A 23810-nucleotide genomic window follows, 5' to 3' on the forward strand; every position below is an offset into this window, starting at 1 on the left:
GAAGGTCAATAGTTTTTGAAACTTCCTAGAATTCCTTGAAGGATTCACTTGGGGGGAAGTATGTTGATGTTTCTTCTCTCCCTGTGTTGAGAGACAAACCCATTTGGCAGCTTTTCTTTTGGAAATGCAAACAGACACGTAGGAGGACAGTTCGCTTGTCCCTTTCTCCAGGCTATTGCAGTGAACGCAAGGGCTGCTATTCAGAGCTGCAGTTATCACTTCTGAGTCCTTGTATTATCAAGGATAAAAAGTGGAATTCATTACAGGAGTGCTGGCAGTTCTGGAATACAGTCTGAAGTATTCGTATGTACGTTGGTGTCGCTGAAATCCCGTTCAGAAGGCTGTAGGCAGGACGTTGGCTATAAGCCTGCGTGCAAGTTGCTGTGAGGTAAGGCAGTATGTGAATTTACAGGCTGTCAGCTACTTGGTGTAGAAGTACCCCACGAGCACACTTGTACCAGATGGCCAAGCCACAGAATTGCCCAACTGTGTGTGAAGGCAGCAATGTGTGCAGATGGACACAGCTGAAACACTGCGTCCAAGAATCTGCGCTTGGTGCTTGGGCTCGGCCTGCCTCCACGTGTCTGCCTCGCTCCGGGTTAGGAGTTGAGCAGAACTACGGAGGGTTTGAGCCTGGTGACAAAACAGGGCTCAGCTCACTGCCTTGTTGGTTTGGATAGGCATCAAGTTAATACTAGAGCTAATATCAATGTCTAAATTACACACTTAGGAACTTCACTTAAGTGTAATTGCAACTCCTGAATGTGGTTTAATGGCGAGGTATCATGCTTGTCTCTTTCTTATCCATGTAAAAAAACATCTCTGAATAACAGTCCCTTCCCTGGTGGCTCTTGTTATTCAGGTATAGCTTTTTTCTGAGTCTACCTAAACTTTCCAAAGCCCACCCCTCATAGAGATGTCTTGGTGCTTGATGAGCTGATGGCAAGAGAGGTTTGTAGGCCTTTCACTGTTTGTCAGGTAAAGCATCCTTCAGTATTTCTCATGAGATTTCTAAAGCATGTGACTAAAAGCTTGAAAAGCTTATTAATGGACTGTTTATATTTTGTGTTATTAAAGCAAAGGAAAACAATAAAGAGGAATGAGATGGAAACTAATTTAGTGTCATTAAGTAAGTATCTGAGCATGTTCCTCCAAATGAGCTTTCAGCGCTCTTGTGGGAGACCAGGGAGTTGGGTCTTTAATCTGATGGCACTTTAAGTGGTTTGGTTTACTTTTTAACTTCATCAGGGGTTGGTGGGTGTTTTTCTAACATATGGCACTGTGTGTTGAAAGTGGATGTTTACATCTGGTCTGCATTGGAAGATTAAGGTAGAGAGGATGAAGTTTTGGACAAGTATGTGTTTTTTGGATGAAGGATAAAGTGAGAATACTTTTATTTCCTCTTAGATTTGAAACATATCATTCTAGCAATGCCTTTGAAACTCTGCCAGCTTTGCCAACCATAACATTTATGGGGTTTTGGACCTAAACTGAATTAGAAAACTGTTTTTAGTGGCAGAGAAAAAGGTTAGTGTATGAAAATAGCTAGGCCTATTATTGACTGCATGTGGTCAGTGGTTTGGCTGGATGTAGGTGGCTCCCTTCCTGTCACTGTTGTAAAGCATATGGCTTTGTTTGTGATGAATATAAAATGCTCTCAAAACTAGACTGTCCTATTGCAGTTCTTTTGCACGGTAGTTGTTTGCTGTTTAGAAGCGCTTGTCTTGCTTTTGCCATTCATTTTTGCTCTTGGAATAAGGCATTTTTTTCATAAAGCTTATGATTGCTGTTAACGTAGAAACTAAGAGGTTTGAAAAATGTAATGGTTATGTATAGCTGCTGCTTCTGTCAGTATTACATAAAAGGATGCGTGGACTGTGTTGGTGACTCTTTATTCTAGTTAATGCTGAGATCAGTTGTCATGTGTAGCAACTCCTTTTAAAAGCACACACCGAATTTAATTATTACTTCTCTGAAAATCTCTAATATTATAATTTCCCTTTTCTTGTGTTTCCAGTCCTGAAAGTAACGTACAGAAACTTTCCCCAGAGTCAATTTCAGATATGCAATTTCTTTTTTTTTCCCCCATTGCATAAAAGACAAATATACCTGAAAATACACCTTGAAAATAACCTTGCATATGATTGACTTCTTAGGGTGTACTATTGAAGATGTTCAGGGCTGCTACCAGAGTTCAAGGATCAGTGGATTTTCTAGCTCCTGCTGCGGAGGGAGCTTAAGGACACAATAGGTTCTGTTTAGCTTTTTCAATCGTGTTGCCCTATTTATTACCTTAAAATAAATAAAATAGGTGATAGATCTGTAAATTGTGCGGATTGCATGGTCTGTGGATTGTGTAGGTTACCTGGTGTCCAATCTAGACAATTCTGGGGCACTGTTTAGCAGCTATCAGTTGAAGAGCTGGCTTCGTTCCGCGGAGGGCAAAGTCACTTGGATCCCGCAGGGTGCTGTGAGTTGCCATGAGGATGGGGGGCACTGGGAGCTCCCCAAATTGGCTCCTTTGCTGAGAATTATGGACAAACTAAGCCAAACTGCTTAGCATTTTCCCATGGTTGGGGAAAATAACTTATAAAGTTATGTAACTTACACAGTAATTGTAAGAGAATATGCAAACAATGAGCTAATTGCAACTAGTGTTTATAGCTTACCATAACATCTTAGATGATAACATGACCTGGCATAATTTACAGTTTACAAAGAAATCTCTTCTCTAAATTAAACTAGATCCTCTGAATTGTATTATGAAGACAGAGCTGTTGTTCCTAAGCATGCTTGGTGAAGGGCTGTCACTTACAGATGCGTGCTTATCACTTCCTGCTCAGTCTCACTGCGAGAGAACCTTAAGCAAGCTGTTTATCAGTTGCATCCTCAAATGTTAAAAATGTATGCGTTCTATTTGAGGTGACATGAATTTGGGGTCATGCAAAATACTCTCTGTAACGTAACAGCAAGTTATGTAGTCTGATTTATTTTACCTTTTTTCTGCTTATTTTGATTTAGACTCACAGAACTGCTTGATGTTGTTCATAGTGATTAACGCAGTTCAGCAGTGCACTGTGAGTGTGTGTATAAATATGCTGCCTAACTGATAACTGTTGCTTGTCAAAAGGATTTGAAATAAGATGGTGATGGAGATAATGAGTATCAGTTCAGAATAGATTGATAGAATAGTATCTTAAGAGAGAAACACGACAGCTAACTGCTGACTTTTGTTTCTGATTTGAGTTTTTGTCTGGTCTTGTTTATGAAAATAGCTATATTAACGTATGTCAATGCTTGGTTTTGGTTGTAGAGGTTGGAGACCTGAGGGAGCTGCAAACGCTGGACATCTCAACCAATCGTTTGATAACGTTACCGGAAAGGCTGCATATGTGCCTTTCGCTGCAGTACTTGACTGCAGACCGCAACCACCTGTGGTATGTTCCACGCCACCTGTGCCAGCTACCAAGCCTCAATGAGCTTTCCATGGCTGGAAACCGCCTTGCATTTCTGCCCCTCGGTGAGTCACTGCCTTCGCTGAGCTGGGGTGTTGGTCAGAGAAGGGGCGGGGAAAAAAGCTTGCCTTCCCCCAAAAAAACATAGCAACAAATTTTCATCCGTGCTGGCCCCTCCCAACTCTGTTTATGGAGTTGTTACAGTGGTCACGTTGTTGGAAAATAATGTTAATACACGAAAAAAATAAAAATAAATAAAGGTTGTGGTTTCATGTCTGTTTTAAAGCCATAGGTCAGCTATCAAATTTGCTTTATTTTTAGCTAACTGAGGGGGAAAAAAGTTTAAATGATGTTGTATTTAAATATAGTACTATGTAATCTGAGTTCCACCACTTTGGGTAATGACCTGTTTCAGTCTGCTGGATCTGACGGTTTAACTAAGATTCTTCAGCTAGGGTTTGGAACTTGCTGTGGAGTCGTAGTAAATCCATGGAAATTATTTTTCACCATTAGGAATTTCAGTACTGCATAATCTAGCTAAGGCTTAATTTGTGCGCAGGCATCCATCAAAACTTCTCCAGCAGGAGGACAAGAAAAAATTTACCTACCTCCTTTTCAACCCTGTAGCAGTTTGGATGTGGAGAACAGGAGGCACAGTGAACGAGTGGCGTTTTGTTGTGGGAAGTAGTTGTGATTTCAGTACGAGCGGACTGTATAGTCTGTCTTTGAAATGCAACTCGTCTTCCATGTGTTTGTTACTCCTTAGCCCTGCTAAGGAGCTAATCTCTGCTGAAATACAGACATGTATGCAGATTTTTCATGCCATTTGAATAGCCACTAATACTTTTTCTAGAATGCGCTCGGAGTTAGGCTAATTAGGTGCAGATGAAGCTACAATAATTACATGGAAAAGAAGCTTAAAATCGATGTGGCAAAAAATGGGATGATTTCATTTCTAAATTAATTAACTGCATAGGTTAAAGTTAATTTTTTAATTACTAGTGATTTAGTCTTTAAAGCAGTTGATGGTAGTTCCAAAAATTTTAGCACCTTAGTTTATTTGTGCTGACAAGTAAGTGCAAATAATGTCTCCAGACATAGTGTTTCAGTTATGTCCCAACATATGTCATTATAGAAATGAGAAAACAAGTTCCAGGATGCATCATCCAGATTTCACAGTACTATCAAAGAGTAGCTAGCCCTATTCTGGCAAATATTCCTAACTACATTTCGCGAGCAAGAGAAGCTGAATATTTTCAATTTTTAAAAATAAGATGCTGCTCAGTAAGAGAAAATGTGAGATATTAAAGGGTAAAAGTTTCCTCTGCTTCTGCACTAGTAGCTTATCTGTGAGTGAGCTATGACCTGGATGAGCCACAGATCTGCTCAAGTGTTTTAAGTTCAAAAGGAGGAAATAAATCTGTAATATAATGACACACCTTCCTTTTTTCTTTATTTTTAGACTCAAATTCAAAACATTCAAAAGGAACTTTTAAAATAATGGGAAACATCAAAGACAGTCAATTGACCTTGTTCAGTAGTTCTTAATAGTGACTCACTGGTGAACATTTGGAGATAATTTGCTATCTGTGAATATGAAACTGAATCGTAAATCCTAGAGTTCAGAGGGAAAGCAGCACAGTATAAATGTAAACGTTTAATCCCTTTTTTTTCCTGAAGCATCAGAAGGCTTCGGAGTGGTCAAGATGTGATGAAATAAAGTAGATGAGTGCATTGAAAAGCAAAAAGATTAAATCTATCTTCTGCTGTATAGGAAAATATTTTGCTATTACTGATGTTAAGGCATAATTGTAGCATTATTTCTGATAGCTGCACGTGTTGGTTCATTTTGTTGTGTATTTTTACATCTAACTTCTCTTTAATAGTGACAATGACTAAGGAGGTTAAGTAGCAGTGAAAGGTACTGTCGAACCAAGTGATATTCAAGCAATGATCAAGTTGTTTTTTTTTTTTAATTTAAGGAGTTGTATAAGCTGCCTGCTTTCCTATGCATCTCCAAACAGAATGTTATTTTTATTTTTTATTAGACAGGTGCATGTCAGCAGAAATAGTCACTTTTGGAAGGTACTGCTTAACCCTTTTTCCAAGTGTGATTTACTTTTTCATATGGTGGTTGACATCTGCTGTGGCAAGGTACCCATTCTTCTCCATCTCATTATGTCCCTTGTTGCTGCCTGGATGGCTCCTGTTATGTGTAATGGAAACCTGTGTTTTCCTGTTCCCAGGCTGATAGGTGTCAGATTTGTTCTGGCAAGAGCACTGCAGTTTCACTGCACTGCTGGGGAGGTACCAGGTAGTATTTTGACCTGTACGTTCTTTTAAATGGTAATATTTACCCTCCCTGAGTTGGAGGGCACATGCATCTAAAGGAAACAAGTTTAACATCTATCAGTTTTGCAAAATGCAGTAAAAATACCTCAAGCCACTCTGACTTTCATAACTGGTACAAGCAGATGGGTAAACAACAATGAATTAGTCATTTGTTGTGCAGAATACACTTAATTTTGGGATGTGCCTGTATTGGAAAATAAGAGTTTATTTGAACAGAAACTGAAATAGCCAGCAGCTGAATGAAAAAGTGTGTGGATCTGAACCTTTAGGCCTTCCTAATAAATTTCTAAAAATACCCAAATTAGGTGTGTAAGTTTAACTGGAAAATCCTGGTCAGCCCTGTGCGTTTCTTTTTTGTTTTTGCTGTTACTGTCAGGGTGGAGCATGTAGCTTCCATGCTGTCCTAATAAATGCTCTTAAGAATTCTCATCTTGAATGGCAGATGGAACTACTGATCGTTTTATATCTGTCTACTCAGAATCAAAATTACCCTTTGATAGAAAGCTAGCTTGAAACTTTCACCATGAGCAAATGTTTCAGTGCCTGAAAGCAAATTCCTTTGCAAGCAGAAACTTGAATTTGATGACACTGCAAAAATAAAAATAATTTATGTAATAACGTACAAATATAATTAAAACAGGCCATAAATTCTGAAGTATACTGGCAGTACAGGGGATATTATGACAGCAAATACTCAGTGTTATATCACTTCGAGGGTTCATGCGTACTTCTTGTTTAGAAAATGAGTCTAGTAATTATCAGTGCACAGTAAACAAAGGTCTTATTCTACCTCAGTATATGCTGCTTTTGTGTCCTTGCCCTCACAGTATGGTTAAAAGAGCATCAGTGCAGACACACAAGAGCTTTTGTTCCATCTTCAGCCATGTGGAATGCATATGCCAGGGCCCTGAGGTTAAGAGAAGAAAAAGAAAAAAAAAAAAAAAAAAAAAAGGAAAAAGAAGGGAAAAAAAATAGAATTGGGGTTTGTTCAGGACTCATGGCATTTGGTCATTTCTAGGAGAAAGGTCTTTGATCTGGGAGCCTGGAAGGAGGAAAGTGGAAATGTTTTAGACAGTACAGTGCTTGCAGAAGCCACATAAAAACTTTCTTTGTAGCTTTAGCCTTTTCAGAGATGGAGAGCTTCCTTATTTTACAAAGTTCTTAAGAAGTGTGTTTTTAGGGAATTTTCAACAATATTTGTTGACTGATAGAAGACAAAAATTAATGGGGATGGGATACAAAGAGCTTTTTAAAGTGATTTATTTAAATTTAAGCTTTATGCATAGCGTTTGAAACTTGAAAAAATCTTTGGGGGACTGGAAGATGCTTGGTTATTTAATGCAAAGAAACTATATCAAAGGAACATTTATAGTTACAGGCTATTTGGCTTTGGGAATTGCATTTTTCCTACTGAGATATTTTGTCTAACATCCAAAAATTTGCTTTAATTACCTAGGAAGTGCAGTCAACTCAGAACTTAGAATCTAAACATAGCATAAGATAAAGACAGAGGGAAGAGATGAGATGCAGCCTACCCCTCCCCACCCCCAAATGCGTATGAAAAGAACAGCTTTAGGGCTTTTTTTGACTTGCCTGATTTCCAGCCCATTTGCATACATCTGTGTAGAAATGAAGAAGATGAGCCCTCTTAAAATTTTCTTCTATTCTCCAAACTAATGAGTTAAACACCATCACGTTCAAGCTACCCCAGCAACCCATAGTTTTCTGCTCTTCTAAGTGAGATTGGTTTCTGCAGCATGAGGCAATACTCTCTCAGCTTTAGGTGTGCTATGCACATGCTATTTACTTTTAATTTTATTGGCTAATTCCTTTCCACTGTTATAACATTTTACGGTGTTAGTGCCTCAGTATTGCAATATTTTTATTCACTGTAGGATAGTGATGTTTTTGTTTCATCTAAAAATATTCCAGAACTTCACTAAACTATTTTCAGCCCTGCAATACTGAGCCAAAATACCTCATCTTTTTTGAGGTGTTAGCTCTCAGCAATGCACAGCAGCATCTCACAGCAGTGCCGATCAGTCAGCAGAGGTATTTGTGCTTGCTTCTTGGGGCAGGACAGTTGATGGATGCAGCAGATAGCTCTTTAAACTAGAATATCTTTGGGACAGGGTCAAAGAAGAGTATGATGGATGGAAACATCCTGTGATGTCCGGTCTGAACAAAGCCCAGGTCATGGTCCCTGAAGCCTGTGGCAAAACCTCCGCAGACTGTTGCAGGGTAAGGGCCTGTGTTAAAAGAAAAAAACAACTCAAGTCTTCCATGTTAACATTTTTCTTTCAGAAGAGGAACCTATTAGTTTTCTGGTGGTATCAGTTCTTGTTCTTATGGAAGATGTGATGCTGTGGCACCCTTTGAAGCCCCCAGCATGTTTAAGATCTCTGCTGCTTCCAGCTGCCATTTGAGTGGGTGACAGCTGAAGACATTCAGTGTATTTTAGGATGGCCAAATGTTTGGGGAGATGATTTAAAACGTCGTTTGTTTTATCTGTACTAAGCGGTGTCCAGAGCTCCGTGTGCAAGTGAAACTAATCAGCAATAAAGAACGGGTTGTATTACCTATGACTATTGTAGGGAACGATAAGAGACCATTATTCCAAACAGAATAGCTGCATCTAGGTATCATGGAAAACATTTTAACTTCTATTCTGTTCCTGGCTACGGTTACAAAAGGGGCCGAAACTCTGTTCATTTCCCTGGTTATCCTGACCTTTGTGCCAATCAAGGTAACTGCCAATTGATAGAGATGGGAAGTCAGAGCTAGCCGCTATCTATCACTAGAAGCTTTCAGCATTGCTGATTCACCAAATGCTTGTTTGTCTTGCTTATTTTCTATAACATACTCATAAAAGTTTTAAGAAGTTGAGAGGCATACACATCTTTTCCTAATGCAATTTGTCTGGGTTGCAGCTATCTCCTCCAACGCGGAGAGGCTTTCAGACATCGGTGCTTGGTTTTATTAAAGGCATATGTCTTTCCCTAACCTACTATCTTGAATGGTGTAGGAACTACGGATGAAATGGGCTGCCCAGATGATCCTACGTGTCAGCTTTCTCGACAGTTCAAAGCTCTTTTAGATTATTCTTTTTAGTTTGGTTTGTCTTTAAATGTCTCATTAACGGGTTTTTCACTTCCTTTGATAGCGGACTGACCACATCTTGCTGATAAGCACAGTTTTTGCTTGAGAATTCTTCTTAGAAACTTAATTTTTCCCCTTTACTTTTGCTCTATTTTTCCACCACTTTAATTTTCTAAACAAAATAAAATCGCTCCATATCTACACGGTCGTAGCAGGAGTTATATTAACGTATTTAATGTATTAACATATCTAAAGCATACCTTCATGGACTAGAAATATGCTGTGCTTGCTGCTTTTGATTGCCAGCAATGAATATTTTAACAGAAATAATAAGCAGCACATGTTTGGATATATTGGTTGTTGTAGCCACAGCTTTTGCTGTGTAATATTCTGCAGTTTAATGGCTGTGTATTTTCTTGTGTTCTGCAACTTGACACATCACACAGACTTGTTTTGGAATGATCACTGGTTGTATTTAGTTATGCCTAATGTAAGTAAGTATCTCTTCCTGAAGAAAAGAAACAGTGGGAAACGCATTCTTGGTTATTTCATCACCACTTTACAGATAACGAAGCTGTGATTTCAGTGATGCAAAGCCTCTTAATGGAAGCAGACTTCACCTTACGAATTTCTCACTGCAGATTTGAAATGAGTGGTCCCTTTGCTTTTTCAAACTGACTAGCGTTCATCAATGTCAAAATTTAAATCTTTGTAGTGGGATTTTCAGGGCTACTGAAAAGGGTTTTAATTTATTACGGATGAATTGAAAAACTGGTTAGAAATAGCATTAAAATTATTTAAATAAGTTGCTGAAATGTTACAGATGGGATGTACTAATTTGTTTAACATTTCATCTGATTAGTTTATGTACAGTTATGGAGAATTGCCTTGCTTAGAGTTGCCATTGTCGTTCCTTCTCTCCCTTACTTATTTTCTTGTTTTTTAAACCCAGATTTAGGTCGTTCTCGGGAGCTACAGTATGTTTACGTGGATAACAACATTCATCTCAAAGGCCTTCCATCCTATCTGTATAATAAAGTCATTGGTTGCAGCGGGTAGGTGTGAATTAATTCAAATGTTTTGCCTGTGTGTTCAGTTTAGAATTTCCCGTACATAGGTGTCTGTGTGATACAGCCGATTTTTGTGATGGATTCAGAACTAACATTAGTTTGGGGGGGGACTGCTGCAGCTGCTGGTTCTGTTTTACTTCTGCAGCAAATCTTCTGTTAGTCGCTGAGTTTGTATTTTCATGTTGAGCCATAAGAGTCGGTGCAGTTACTCTGAAGGAATTTTTAGTGATAATGTAAGTCCTGAAGCTGAATACTAGCTGCATTGAAAGATGGCCAGAAAAGTAGGCTTCACAGAATCGCCATAGCAGAAGAATGCACAAACTGTTTCTTCACGTGTTGAAGCATCGATCTAGTTCATAAGGTCTCACATCTCTGTGAGCTTTTGGCCGTATCTTGGAATGTCACATGCAGCTTTGCTCGTTTTTACATCCCAGTATCAGCTTCTTTTAAGTCTTGGTTACCTACTGACTAAAATAAGTAACTTTTTTGAGGAATTAGGGATTGACAGGTATATTTTTAAGCGTCCATTTTAAAAATATCCTAGGCTGTCTCATGTTTGTGGTTACGATGTGAGGAAAAAGTGGTCTGTCTAAGACAGTAGCTTAATTCTTTCTGCACTGACACTAGCATAAATTAGGATCAGCACCACTGAAATGAATGGAGCCTTACTGGTATAAAACTGATCAGAGGAGGATTGTCCTCATTACCATCTAATTATAAATTTCTGGTATGCTCGCTCTCAGCAGATCTTGCATTAAATATAAATTCCCTCTTTACAGCTTGCGCTCTATTGCAATATGCGAGGTGCTGAGTCTTGGCATTTTAAGATTTTTTTTTAATATTCACATGTCAGCTGGTTGTGTGATATATAAATACTTGCAGTTGTATGAAATGTCTGCAGTCTCAAACTTTTACTGACTTTGTTTTTCAGGAGAAATAATTCCTAGCCTTCGTTTTTTCAGGACTAACATTCAATTGTAAAAATAAATAAAATTGACCTAACAGGTCATAGAACTGTAGTGTTTGTGCCCAGACAACTAATGATACTGCTGAAAATGCTCCAACAAGTATGGTCCAACTATCCTGTCTACCTAGTTCAGGTGATTTCAAACAACCATATGGCTAATTCATAAAATGTTCTAAGTCCTTACTTTACACTTAGTCAAAATTGTTTCCGTCTTTGTACTGATCTTTTGTCATTATTGAATTTCTATAAAATGTCATCTCTCTTTTTTTTTTAAAAAAAAAAAAAAGAGGGGGGAATGGGGAGAAGGGGCTGGTGATTATGAAGATATTAACAGTTCTACTTGCTGTCATTGCTTGTACACTGCCGGTGAGGCTAGCTGCTAGCATCTCTAAAAGGTATTATAAATCTAGTGTAGAAGAAACCAAAAACATTGCAGTTGCTAGAGTGAATGTCCTTTAATGCTTCTCTGGAATGAAAAAAATGTGATAATCCAAAAATCTTTTTCTTGATGATAAAGAATCCAAAAAATAAAATACTTGGATTTTCATTACATGGAATAGTATGTATGCCAGTTAAATACTTGTCTTTGTAAAACCTTCCTGAAATACCACAAATCATTTATGAGGAAAATTTTCAGCATAGTGAAAGCACCCCTGTTTAAGAAACAGAAGTTTTTATTTGGTGATGTGCTGTGTGGTGCTGTTAAAATCATGTAGTGATGGTCATTTGAAGCATTTCTGTGTTCCTTCCAAGAAAGCTTTAGTAGCCAATCCAAGTTTTTACAGGTCAGGCAAAATATTTGAAGCTCCTGGCTTTAGTACTGTCTGTTCATCCACTGGACAATTACATTTGACATGTTGCTGTTACTAAAATAAAGTGAGATTTCTGAAAATAGAATATAAATTGCATTGTGTAAGTAATGAATCTCTGTCTGGGAATCCTGCAGTCAGACTGACTGAAAAAGTCTTTTATGTAAGAGGTGGTGATCTCAGTACTCAAAATAAATTTTGATCTTATTTTTTTCAGATTGGATTTCATAGTTTGCAGTTAGGTGTCTGTCACTCTTGTTGAAAGCAGCCAATAAGTGGCCATAGCTTTCTTCATTGCTCTGATGTATTCAACAAGGGTCTTCTGCAGCTCCATTTTTGCCAGCTGCATAGACCATCTTTCCACTCTTCTCGCTCACCTTTTAAACTTCCACAGACTTTAAAAAAAACTTTTTGTTCTTGCACCCAGTATTGCTCAAACATTTTGTTTCTTTCCCTAACACATTCAGATTTAAGGATGTATCTCAAATTATTCCTCTTGATGGTCTGTTCTGCTTGCTTGCTTTGTTTTTAGTGTAATGGGAAGGCACAGTGGGCTCCCTTTATGCAGAGTAAATCAAATAGCCCAGTTCTGAGCTGTAGAAACTGTAGTGAATTTAAGGGTTTGTCTTTTATCTAGGTTGGTGAGGGGTTGATCAGCTTGAAAATGCAGTATTGGAGGTTTATTGGTTGTGGTAGCCGATCGATTGGGTATGGATTGCTGGGGAATGGATTATTGGAATATTGGATCTTTGATTTCTAGATTATATTTTACCCGTTCACGGTTTGTGGGGAAGTATTAAATATTTAACAGGAGGCTTATTTAATTGCTGTTTGCTGCTTTTTGCTCGTTTCTCAAAGGTGTTTAATCAAAGGAGATGTGATTGTTATCAGAGAAGTTCCATCAGATTGCTTTTGCATCTGCTATGGTTGAATGTGGTTACCTCACTTTTAGGTCCAATATCTGGGAAGGCTCACAAACTCGTTTGTTCCATTTGTTAGGACTGGCCCTAACAAGTTCCTCTTGGCTCCAAATTTAAGTTGTCATAATTTCAATTCCTCTGACTTCCGCAACCTCAGTAGAATTTTCCTATGTGTGTCTCTTTGGTATGATAACTTGCAGCAGGGATCGTGTAAAGAATTACTATTTTTAATACGGGCTAAGTTTCTCTACTTGAATCCAAATAACCTTCCTTTGTCCTATTATAATTTGGGAAGGATAAGGTTAGGACTTCAGAGGGGACCTTCACACTCTAGCTTAGGCTATTTTCTTTCTCTTTTGTCATCTCCAAGGGAATTCTGTGGATGGGAAAAGGTATGAACAGAACCACCCAGTGGCACTTGAATCAGACTCACTTGTGGCTGTAGCTTGCCTCATATTGTAGTTGAGAGACCCATTATCATTCACCACTGATTGATCCAAGATATAGGAAACCAACTGTTATGTATGAAACTGCTCCCTTATGTAAAATACTTACTAATAAATGTCATTCAGATGGTAAATGCGATTACGTGACTGCTTTTGGTAGTGCTTGGCTCACCTCCTTGGGATTGTGTTCTCATTTCTCTAGCTTTTGAATATTGATTGATAAGACCTTCAAATGTCTAGTGAGGAGTATGAAGGGGGCGATCTATAGAAAATGTGTGTCCATATGTATTTCACTGTGCAGTAAGCCCTCCTTGAAGGGTACTGCACTGAAGGACAACGTCAAGTGTGCTATGGGTTGGTCATGTGGGTTTCCCCATGAAGTTAACTTTCTTAAATTTTCTTTCTTATTTTTTCTTAATGACTTTTAAAATGTCTTGTGTCCTTCTAGCTGTGGTTCTCCAATTCAAGTTTCAGAGGTGAAACTGCTCTCCTTTTCATCGGGACAGTTAACTGTGTTCCTGCCAGCAGAGGTGAAATCTATAGGGACAGAAACAGATCATGTGCTGCCTTTGCAAGAACTGGCCATGAGGACCCTCTACAACACCTACTACGTGTATTTAAAAGGTATGGGTTTCTTCTTTTCTTCGTATGCCCCAACCCTAGAAATGTTTGAGGCCAGGCTGGGTGAGCTTTGAGGATCCTGGTCTAGTGAAGATACTTCTGCCCGTAGCCAGGGGATGGAACTATGTGATCCTTAGGGTCCCCTCCAACCCAAACCATTTTGTGATTCTATGATTGCAGAGTAAGTGGAAGCGCTTTTCTGGCGATGATAGGAACATTTCAAATAGCTCTTTAAGGAGATGGACAGAGATTAAAGTATTAAATGATTTATTTAATCAAATTATTTTTGAAATGCTGTATTACAACAAAAATATCAAATATGCAAAACAGATCCCAAGGCTATTTCTAAAGAAGAGCAGTGCTTTACAAATGCTTTCTTGAGGACTGTATAAAGGAGGACGCTTTTTGCAGGAGAAACTCTAATGGAAATAGGAGATGAGAAATACAGTTCCTGAGGCAAGATTAGATGCATCAGCCAACAATGCAGCTTCTTGCCAGGCAGCACACTCCTCAACTGGCAGGCTCGTTAAGCATAAGGCAAGAGAAATGCTAGCAGCCGTTGGCCATTTCAGTACAGTGTGACAGCTGAGCTGTTTTAGTTCTGCCCCAGTTCAGACTCTGCTGTAAACTGGCCCTTGGCTTATCTGGTTCTGCATCATGCAGTCACATGAGTTAGCAAGATCTGGTAATATCTGCGGATTCGGGTTTTGTCAGATTTGGATGTATTAGGAATCTCCTCTGTTAGTGGCATCTTGGCAATATGTCAGCTTTACAGGTGACAGTAGAAGGCAGAAGCATGGAGAGTTAGAGTGGAAATCCTAGAGGGTTATGGTAAGGGGTCACTTGCACCATGGCCACAGGAGGAAGTCTTAAAGTGCTGAGCTACTGCTTTGCCAGGAAAAACCAGTCTGGGGTTGTAGATTTTTTGTATTTATGCTTTTAGAAGGGAGGTGAGAGGTTTTAAGTAGTTTAGTATCAGCATATCAGCTACCCCAAAACTACACAATGACGGGTGCTCTTTCATTTTGATTTTCAAAGTTCTAGTCTTTGAAAAGGAATTTGAGAATATAAGGTACAAAGAAAGAGGGGTTCTATGTCTTGTAAATCATTCCTAACTACTTTACTCACCCGGCTGTGACTTTCACAGTTTCTGGAGTCTGACTTTGTGAGTGTTCTTCAAGACATTGATGAAGTTGGGTTTGGAATAGCAATATAGTATTGCAAGGTCAATTTATGAAGGGGTTTGTAGATAACTTATACAAGGTTATGAAGATTATCTCATTGCAGCCAAGGTGCAGAACCTGAAAAACATGGTGAAACTTTTAACTCTTGCCTAATTCCAGTTTGGTACACCATACTGGATAGTCCTTTAGTGTGTGTGTATTTTTACGTGCATACTTCTGAGTAACCTTACTAAAGGTTATATGCATTACCACTGGGGACAGCCACATTTCACTGAGGTGGGAGTGAAGCACAGTTCAGACAGGAAAATGATAATGGTGTCTTGGTGAAGCAGGTGGCACGCAATTAAAGGAGCAGATTTGATCCATCACTGGTTACTTAAATTTGCAATTTCAAGGGTGCAGTTAAATACTTGGCTGCTGCTAGGTAAGCGTGACAGAAGTGGCTGGGCTACTTTTCCTCAGTCTTTGCTCAGCTATGGAATATGACCTTTTCTTTCTGACGCAGATGTACTATTTGTCATGCTGTCACCTCAATTGATGTTGCTGTGGAACATTGTGTATTGGGTTAAACCTCACAGCGTTTGAAAGCTGAAGCTAGTGTGATATTGCAAAACTGATTTATCAGGCACTGCATCTTGTCCTGATTACTCAGCACCTAAATTCATTCACCTCTCTTGGCTGTCTCTTGGTTTCGAGATGGAGATTAACATGTTGGTTTTAATTTATAAAGCACTGCATGACTTGGGCTAAGCCTGAGAACGTGATTGTTCTTTCCTATGAAATGACCCTGTTCTTTTGACCAAGTCTTAAGAAAGCTAGGGAGAGAGCCGATTTTCTGAGTTGGATCATACTTCTTGTGTTGGACTTTTTGTAACAAAACAATTGTATGATAATCTTTGTTTTTCTTCTCTAGATTTGAACTTCCTGACTCCAATCTCACTACCCAAAAGCCTTCTGGAATTACTGCACTGTCCCTTGGGACACTGCCACCGCTGCAGCCAGCCTATGTTTACCATTGTCTACCCAAAGCTCTTTCCCTTGAGGGAAACTCCAATGGCAGGATTGCATCAAGGGTAATTATACAGGAAATTACACTGGGGTTTCATTTAGGAAGAAAAACACCTATGGAACAAACATAATTCGTAAGGACTTCTTAGTGCACTAGCCTGTTAGATGTAAAGCCCCTGTCCAGTGAATGCATGTAAAGGTAGACAAATTGCTTATTTGCAAGGCAACCAGCATCAGCATACTGCTGGTACATTGCTTCACAAGGCTTATCACGTTTGCCTGCCTCAGATTGCTGCTAGATAGTGAAAGGCTTTGACATGATGGGACTGACTTACTTGTGGTGGTGCAGCACATGCATAGTACTTCTGTGCCTTTGGAAAGAAATACTGCCTAACACCAATACTTCCTCTGATACTCTTAACCCAGACTTCAGGAGGATGCCGCCACCACCACATAAGTGTTCTAGGATTAAAAGCAGAAAAAAGCTCTAAAGCCAGATCTTAATGAAAATATTCTGCAGTAAAATACTTTTTCTTTTCCATGTGAATTAATTTTTGAGATGCAGTGGAAACATTCTGCATTGTAAAAAGATGGCTTGCTATGAAACATGTTAAAAATATTTTGGTTATTTATCGTTGCAGGAGCTGTGTCTGCAGCATTCGCAAATCAAGTAGGCAAGGCTAATGCAGACTTACTGGCTTGCTGGAAGTAGAGTCATAGGAGGGACTCAAAATTGGAATGTGATTCACAGATGAAGGTTTAAAATACCTTAAAGGAAAAAAATACCTTAAAGTATCTTAAAACTGATCATTTTGCAGTGATTCTTTCCCTATTCACTAGTAGTCCGAGTAACTGAATCTGTGGGCTACCATGACCCATAATATCAATGAATCCACATTCTGCAATGCAAAAGCATTATCACAAACCTCAGAACTTTCAGAGAGGTTTGCTAATCTGTCTTAAAGTACTCTTGAGTTTAGACGTGAATTTATCAATAAATTGCATATAGTGGCAGTAAAATTTTTGTCACTTTTATGGCTGATTTGCTTATTTCTTTTTCCCTCTGTCCCAACGGACATAGCTGTTCCCCCTATTCTTTTTAGGAGGACTTGGAAGAGGAGAATTGTCATATTCTAAATAGAAAGCAGTGAATGCTAAATGCTAGAGATGCTGTGCATCCAACAATATTAGATGTAAGCTTGGTATCTTAACCACCTCCTTGAGGTTTAAAAAAAAAAGTGCTCTACCAAAGAACGTTTCTGAAAATTATTTGCTGGTATATATAATCTTGCCCTGCTGAAATCCATTGATTTGCTAGTTACCTTCCATAAAAATAAGGAAATGCTGTTCAATTAGAACTTGTTAAAGATGTAATTGCACTCTAAGGTTGATCGTGTCTGTTTTCCACAGCTATATCACAGATTATTTTGCTGTGGGTTTGTGGCAGGGTTGATATCTGATTTGCAAGCATTTCAGCTTTATGAAATAAAAACAACTTTATGCTAAATCTGGGCAGCAGCCAGAAGGCTGCATAAATGTTACTTCGGAAAAACCATCTTTCTCAGATCATCTGCTTTCTCAGATCATCTGATTGTAGAGACTGCATACTTCAACTTGTCTTTCTGTTACAGTCAAGTTGAATATTGAAATCCAGTGCGTTTCATGTACATTCAAATATTTTTCTTTCACGTGACAGTCCACATTCTTTATATTCAGGGTGACAGAAGATGTTATATTATGCCATAAATGAATTTCAGCTGTAGAATGGTATAACTTTCTAAGAAAGTGATGGTAATCTGCATACTGCTCACTGGATCCTTTTACTAACTGAAATAATCCAACAATGGGAGAGGAGAAAGGTCTGCTTCCTAATTAAGTTCCACAATGAGCAACTCTAGGCAATTAGAGTTATGAAGTGATAATGTGTCTACTAATATGTCTCGGAATTACTAAAATCATGACTCAACAGAAACATACAAGGTTATTTTTGAAGAACACTAACATTCAAAAATATATTAACTGAAAATAAATATTTCTTTATGGTTTTCACTTGTTAAAAATGATATTTTAATTACCTTATGTCAGTTGTCATTCCCTCCCTTAGAGAGGAATGTACTGTGCTCTACAATAGGCAATAATGAGTACAGGCTTGAGTAGCTGACATTTGATGTAAATCCACAGAAAATGAGATCTAAGCGGGGTAGCCTGTCATCCTTATCTCTAGCTTGTACTTGACACGGTAAGATTATGTGGAAGCATAGAGGTGTGAGGGCTGGTTTAGAAAGATGTGAAGGGCAAGGTTTCTGTTCTGAAGAGCTTACAGTGACCATGAAAACACACAGGGTAAGGATCTTGAATGCTTGAGCAGCACTGATTAGCACATGCCACATCCATGCCAATATCTTGTTTGCGTTGCTGCGTTGCATCCTGTATCCTCTCACAGGAAGGGGTAGTTAAGTGTTGAATTGGATTTCTGTATCTGAAAAAGCACTGATGACATTAGCACTGGGTAAAGCATGAGTTCTGGGTTAGTAAAAATCAATTCTTAATATTTGACGAGAGGGTGTTTAGGTCCTGGCCAGGATGAGGGTAGGAGGAGGATCCCAGTGAGGCTGGTATTGCCCTCTTGTGCCTACACCCCTGCTGGAGTGCCCGCACAACGTGACTGTGCTGCCCGTTTGTCGTCCTTTGTGAAGGTCTGGGCCCGGTTTGTTCACTCAGCTGAATCAAACAACACTGGACTTCAGTTAGTTCATGCCTACAAGCAGTAATTTAAGAAACACATGAGCCAAGCTGAATCAAAGAATTACCCAGCTATTTTCCTCTTAGCTGTTAAACCTACTGGCTATAACACCCAGCCACACCCTGCACAGAGAGAAAAACCACATGCTGTTTCTTTAAACCGAGCACATAAGAAACCAGGAAGGTTTTTTTGAGAACCCCTACTGTGCTTCTTTGCCTCTCTATCAGGCACTCATATATATCAAATGAGTCTTTTTCTAATGGGGCGAGATGGGCTAATCCTGTGTTTTACAAACCAGCATATTGTCTGCTCAGGAATGGGGCCAGGAGCTTTAATCTTCACTGACAACTGTTCCCCCCCCCACCCTTTTTTTTTTTTTCTAGGAGGACAACTGTTAGTTTTGTGGCATACTGCTGCTCCACCCAGTGTCTGCAGACATTTGACCTACTGAGTTGATAAACACTTAAAACTACCCAGGAGTGCTGCCAGTTTAAAGCTGCATTAGACGTCGTATCCCGTTGGTACTGGAATACTGCGCGTGTGCCAAAGCAGCAGAAGTGCCCAGTCGGGAACACTAAGAGGCACTTAAATCCTGCCCTATCAAATTTGGATGAAGTGCAGAAACTTTTCGGAAGTGTAAATACCAAGCTTTTAAAAGTATTAACTTCTCTCTCCTCTAAGACAGCATACAAACCAAACAAATTCACAAGTTCTGACTCCAGATTTCCAGTGTTTTCCAAATGTGGCTGCCTTCAGGTGGATCCATCGTGTATTTTGAAGCAGTTTTCATTCCTCTAACAGTGTTCTACTGACATTTAATTAAAAAAAAAAAAGTCTTCACTTACTGCTCCCATCATCTTCACCCTGCAACTGGATATTGGTGCATATAGGTCCAAGCGTGTACAAACCTTTGAAGGTTCCATTAAGTTTTCCACAGAATTTTAACTTCTCATTTCAATATTTTTCCCAACAGAGTTATCCCAGTTGTATACAAAGTCTTTGACAGTTAACTGTGATATTTGAAGCTATGTATTAAAAGCAGGTCTTTCCTTCTGGTATTATTAAAAGCCACACTGTTTCCATTGTAGTAACTAGGATATGTCTGGAGACTACAGATCCTGTTCCAGTAACAAAGGCTGGTACCGATATCTACACTAAGTGACCTTGCTCCTGTGTGTTTGGGGTTACATTTTAATCATCTTTTAATCACTTATGTTTTATTTTTAAAAACCCTTTCCCTTTTGCTTCCTGAGTTCTTCAGGAGAAAGACTTGAATTAGTCTTGAAAACATGGTGTAAATATTTATTCATATTTATTGTTTTGACACTTGCAGCCTGCAGACCCACAGAGTTGGGCTTCATTTTTCTAGATTCAGCCTTTTACTGATTTGTGAGAGCTTCTCTGTGGAGCATTAACCTCAGAGAAGGCTGAAGAAGGAGGGGGGAAGTATGTGTTTGTCCACGTGTGGGCACGCATGCAACACAGATACCCTCATGGAAGGGCTGTAACGTTTTTTTAGGGTACTAATGTCAAATTTAGCACAAATTTCTAACCAGTATCATATTTGTGAAATTAGTTTTTTTAGATGATGTTCATTTTAAAGGACAAAGGATGGAAACAGGCCCAAAACGTCAGCATGGATTAAAATTTACATTTAAACAGTTAATATGGAATTATCCCCTTTTGACTTGTTTAGGAACATACACGTTTTTAATGTGTTCAGTTTGTTTAAATTTTTTAAGGTGTAAACTATTTGTGGATTTAGGACAGCGTTCTGCTCTGTGATGGTTAGTTATATGCTGAAATAAATATGAATGAAACTGTGTGTTATAAAAATGGCAAGATAAAGAGACTTGGTAGTATATTAGCATATGTTGTGGTGAGGTGTGCATACTTTGAAGGGAGGAGGCATTAGAATGTTTTCCTATTGCCAAAGAAGCATTTGTTCCCACTGCAGGCTTCCTGGCATCTCTTCAATAAACGGAGTATCGTAAGAGCTTAAAAGGCTACCAGAAAGGCAGTTTTTGAGGGTGGAATTCTTGGGTTTGTGCATGTTACTTGTATAATTTTTGCTGGTTTTATTGGGTTGATTTTAGAGAGTTGAATTAGCATTAAGAAATGTCGAACTTAATCCTTCAGGAATGCGAGTGTCATCTACTCTTAAAGAGTTGTGAAACTTTGCAAAATAAATCCCATTTAATAAATCTGCTTTGCAGTAGGGGAAAGAGCCATGTCCAAACAGACACTTTACTATTGGATTTCTTACTGTCATTTCACTAATTTGTTTCAATGTTGGTATCCCCAACAGGCCTTCCCACCCAGTGGGGTTTATCACTGATGCAGAAAAACGAATCTTCAGCTGTCTTTCTTCGGAACTGCACAAATGAGATGTACATTACCCGTGTACAGTACCTACCTGTATCAGAAATGTGCAAGTGTGTAGTACAGAACCCAGTGTTGTTAACGGATGGTAAGAGAACTATGGTAGTGTTAGAAATGCTACTTTTTGACATAATACTTTGACCAGGAGTTTTCAGTATTTTTATTCTGGCTTCCTCTGTATCCTTTGAAGGAGATACTCGTTAGAAGTTTTTGTTCTTTTTTAATAGCAACTCATAGGCTTTAAAACAAAGTTGGTCTGAATTCACCGTGTAAATGAAATTGGGTTGGTGAAATTGGTGTTGGTTTTATTAGGAGTCAGGTGGTGAGAATGGAGCTTGCTTTTTGCTTTTTTTCCCCATGATAATTTTCGAGTTCATATCAGTCTATTATTGTCTGCAAGTGTAGTTCATCAGAAGAAATTTGAGTCTGTTCTATAAGCAGGATGAATCTTAACTAACATTTTAATAGATGATATTTCAAGAATGGCATGTTCAATGAATAAATGACTTAAACATGCAGTTGAAGCTGAAATGTCATACCCTATTTTTATAAAACAAGGAAGAGGAAAGCCAATAGAGACTGAAAATGCAGCTGAATTTCATGTTTCTTTTTTTAATACAAACAGTGTTTGTATTCATCTGCATCTTTGGGTGATATTGTCCTAGACTGAAGTAACTCCATTCTCACTTGTCCAAACTTTTCTAAACCTGTTCCACTGTAAGAGTACTTCATAACTAGTTAATGTGAGAGCCAGCTCTGCAGGTTGTAGAGAGGAGAGGGAGCTTGCTGGTGATCAAACTGCACCACTAATTTTTCAAAACGAGGTCAAATACTTCATGGCTTCTCTTTAAAGCATTTATTTCTAAGTAGTTTTTGATTATTCTTGTTGGTCAGACCAGTTCATGTTGAGATTAATTTCTCCTTGAGCTGCAAAAAATCGTGTTCTAGCAGTATTTAAAAAGGGTGTGGGTTTTTTATTTTTTTTGTCATAAAATAGATTAAAAATAGATTTCAACTCTTTGCTTAAGGTGAGAGCGAGAGAAGTTTCTGATTTTTGTAGACATAAAGAGAAGTGCAGGAGAGGAAAGAGGAGATAAATTGGTAACTCATTGATACTGCTGTGAAATTTCGGTGAGTAAAGGTTAACTCCTAATGTAATTAAGAAGCATATGCATAATTTATGTTGTCATAAGAGACACCATGTTAATAAAACTGAGACCCTACTGGGTTGTGCTTATAGAGATTACTTCTTGTTCTGCCACAAAGGAAATGGGAATATCTGGCTTTGTTTAAAAGTACTTGAGCAGTTTTACACTGGACACTTACATCTGGAGCATTATTCTTGGGAACCTTCTTGCTACTGCCCCCCATAGAGAATCAGAAATACAGATGTCCTGTCCCAAGCCAAGAACAAGCTCTAATATCAAGAAGTGAATATTTTCCTGTTTCGGCCTGGTGCTTCTCTTGGGTTCTTACTGAAGTTCATTACGAACCATCTATTTACTTCGTTGTGGTGAGGGTAAGATCTTACATTGAACAGAGTGGAGCTGCTTATTGCCCAGTTGGCTTCAAGTCTTATATATCAAATTCTGCTGAATCCCTTTTTCTGGCATGAAGGGAGGATGAGACTTAATGCATGTGTGGTAACAGCGTGTCAGGTTTTACTGACATCACAGCCAAGCTGAAGACTGGAAAGTGACAAACCTTTCACTAGAGAGGGTGACTTATTTTTTGAAGGCCTCTGTGGCCACATCAGTACCACTGATATAGAAGAATTTTTGCCTTGATGTCAGATGAGGTTGGATCAAGTTCTAACTGATGAGAGAGAAGAATGTGTTTTACCATCTTTGTATTTCTTGCAAAAATGGGGACGATGTCATTGATCTGTGCCTGCTGTTAGGCAACCTTTCTATCTGCAGCGGAACTTATGCAATTACAAGATGTGATTCTCTTTGCCTCTTACCTCCCTCTTACTACTCCTCATGTTGTTGCAAAATGTTACAGTTAACTTGTGATGGACGAGGATGAGTAAATTGAATCCAGAGTTTTTCTTACTTTTTGTATTACACACCTATTTTGTAAGAGACCAAAGGTCTGGTAGAAAGAAATGGCAAGGTTCTTGTGAAGTCTTCGTTGTTTTTGCTGTATGTACCCATCTTTGGATTACGACTTGAACTTGGATTGCAACTGAGTTCATTTTGTCTGCTGAAAGCATATGTGTACTGCTTTTTTGCTCTGTATTAACCAAATGTCACTTAGTGTGCAGGTGAGCTTGCTAGCTATTTTATTTCAAGCTAGTGTTGCAATTTATTGTATGTGCTTGTTAATAAACTATATTTTTGGATAGAATTATAGTCCATTAAAATTAACTGAACTATTGTTCCTGGGGCTATTAAGCTGTGTTAGGATATAATATTTAATTTACATTTCAGTTCATTTGCTTAGTAATTAGCTGATAAGTCTTCCTTCCCAAAGCGGAAGAGGTGGGGCGGGGACACTTCAGAACACTACCAAGCCCAAAACACCACTTCAATTCACGCAATCCTTTTGTCCCAGACAATGTAGTTCACCAGATAGTGCCTAAAATACGACCAAAAGCCATGTGAAAATCTGACTTCATCGAAGAATCACAGAACGGCTTGGGTTGGAGGGGACCTTAAAGATCACGTAGCCATAACCCCCCTGCCCTGGGCAGGGATGCCAACCTGGCGTTTACTTTAGGCCCTCCTATGGATTGATCAGAAGAAAGAAAAC

General features: G+C 38.8%; 1 protein-coding gene across 6 annotated transcripts in view; it reads left to right on the forward strand.

The window, feature by feature from the left end:
• Positions 1–23405, forward strand: part of LRRC28 (leucine rich repeat containing 28) — a 52308-nt gene extending 28903 nt beyond the window's left edge. For all 6 annotated transcript variants that reach the window (XM_035335712.1, XM_035335713.1, XM_035335717.1 and 3 more), the window contains 5 exons: positions 3314–3520; positions 9859–9961; positions 13567–13742; positions 15837–15996; positions 19058–23405. In XM_035335712.1, coding sequence (XP_035191603.1) covers positions 3314–3520; positions 9859–9961; positions 13567–13742; positions 15837–15996; positions 19058–19130 — 719 coding nt within the window. In that variant the 3' untranslated portion in view covers positions 19131–23405. The remainder of the gene's footprint in view (positions 1–3313; positions 3521–9858; positions 9962–13566; positions 13743–15836; positions 15997–19057) is intronic.
• Positions 23406–23810: the final 405 nt, after the last annotated feature.

This window comes from Oxyura jamaicensis, chromosome 10 (genome assembly GCF_011077185.1).
Source record: "Oxyura jamaicensis isolate SHBP4307 breed ruddy duck chromosome 10, BPBGC_Ojam_1.0, whole genome shotgun sequence".
Classification (NCBI taxonomy): Eukaryota; Metazoa; Chordata; class Aves; order Anseriformes; family Anatidae; genus Oxyura; species Oxyura jamaicensis.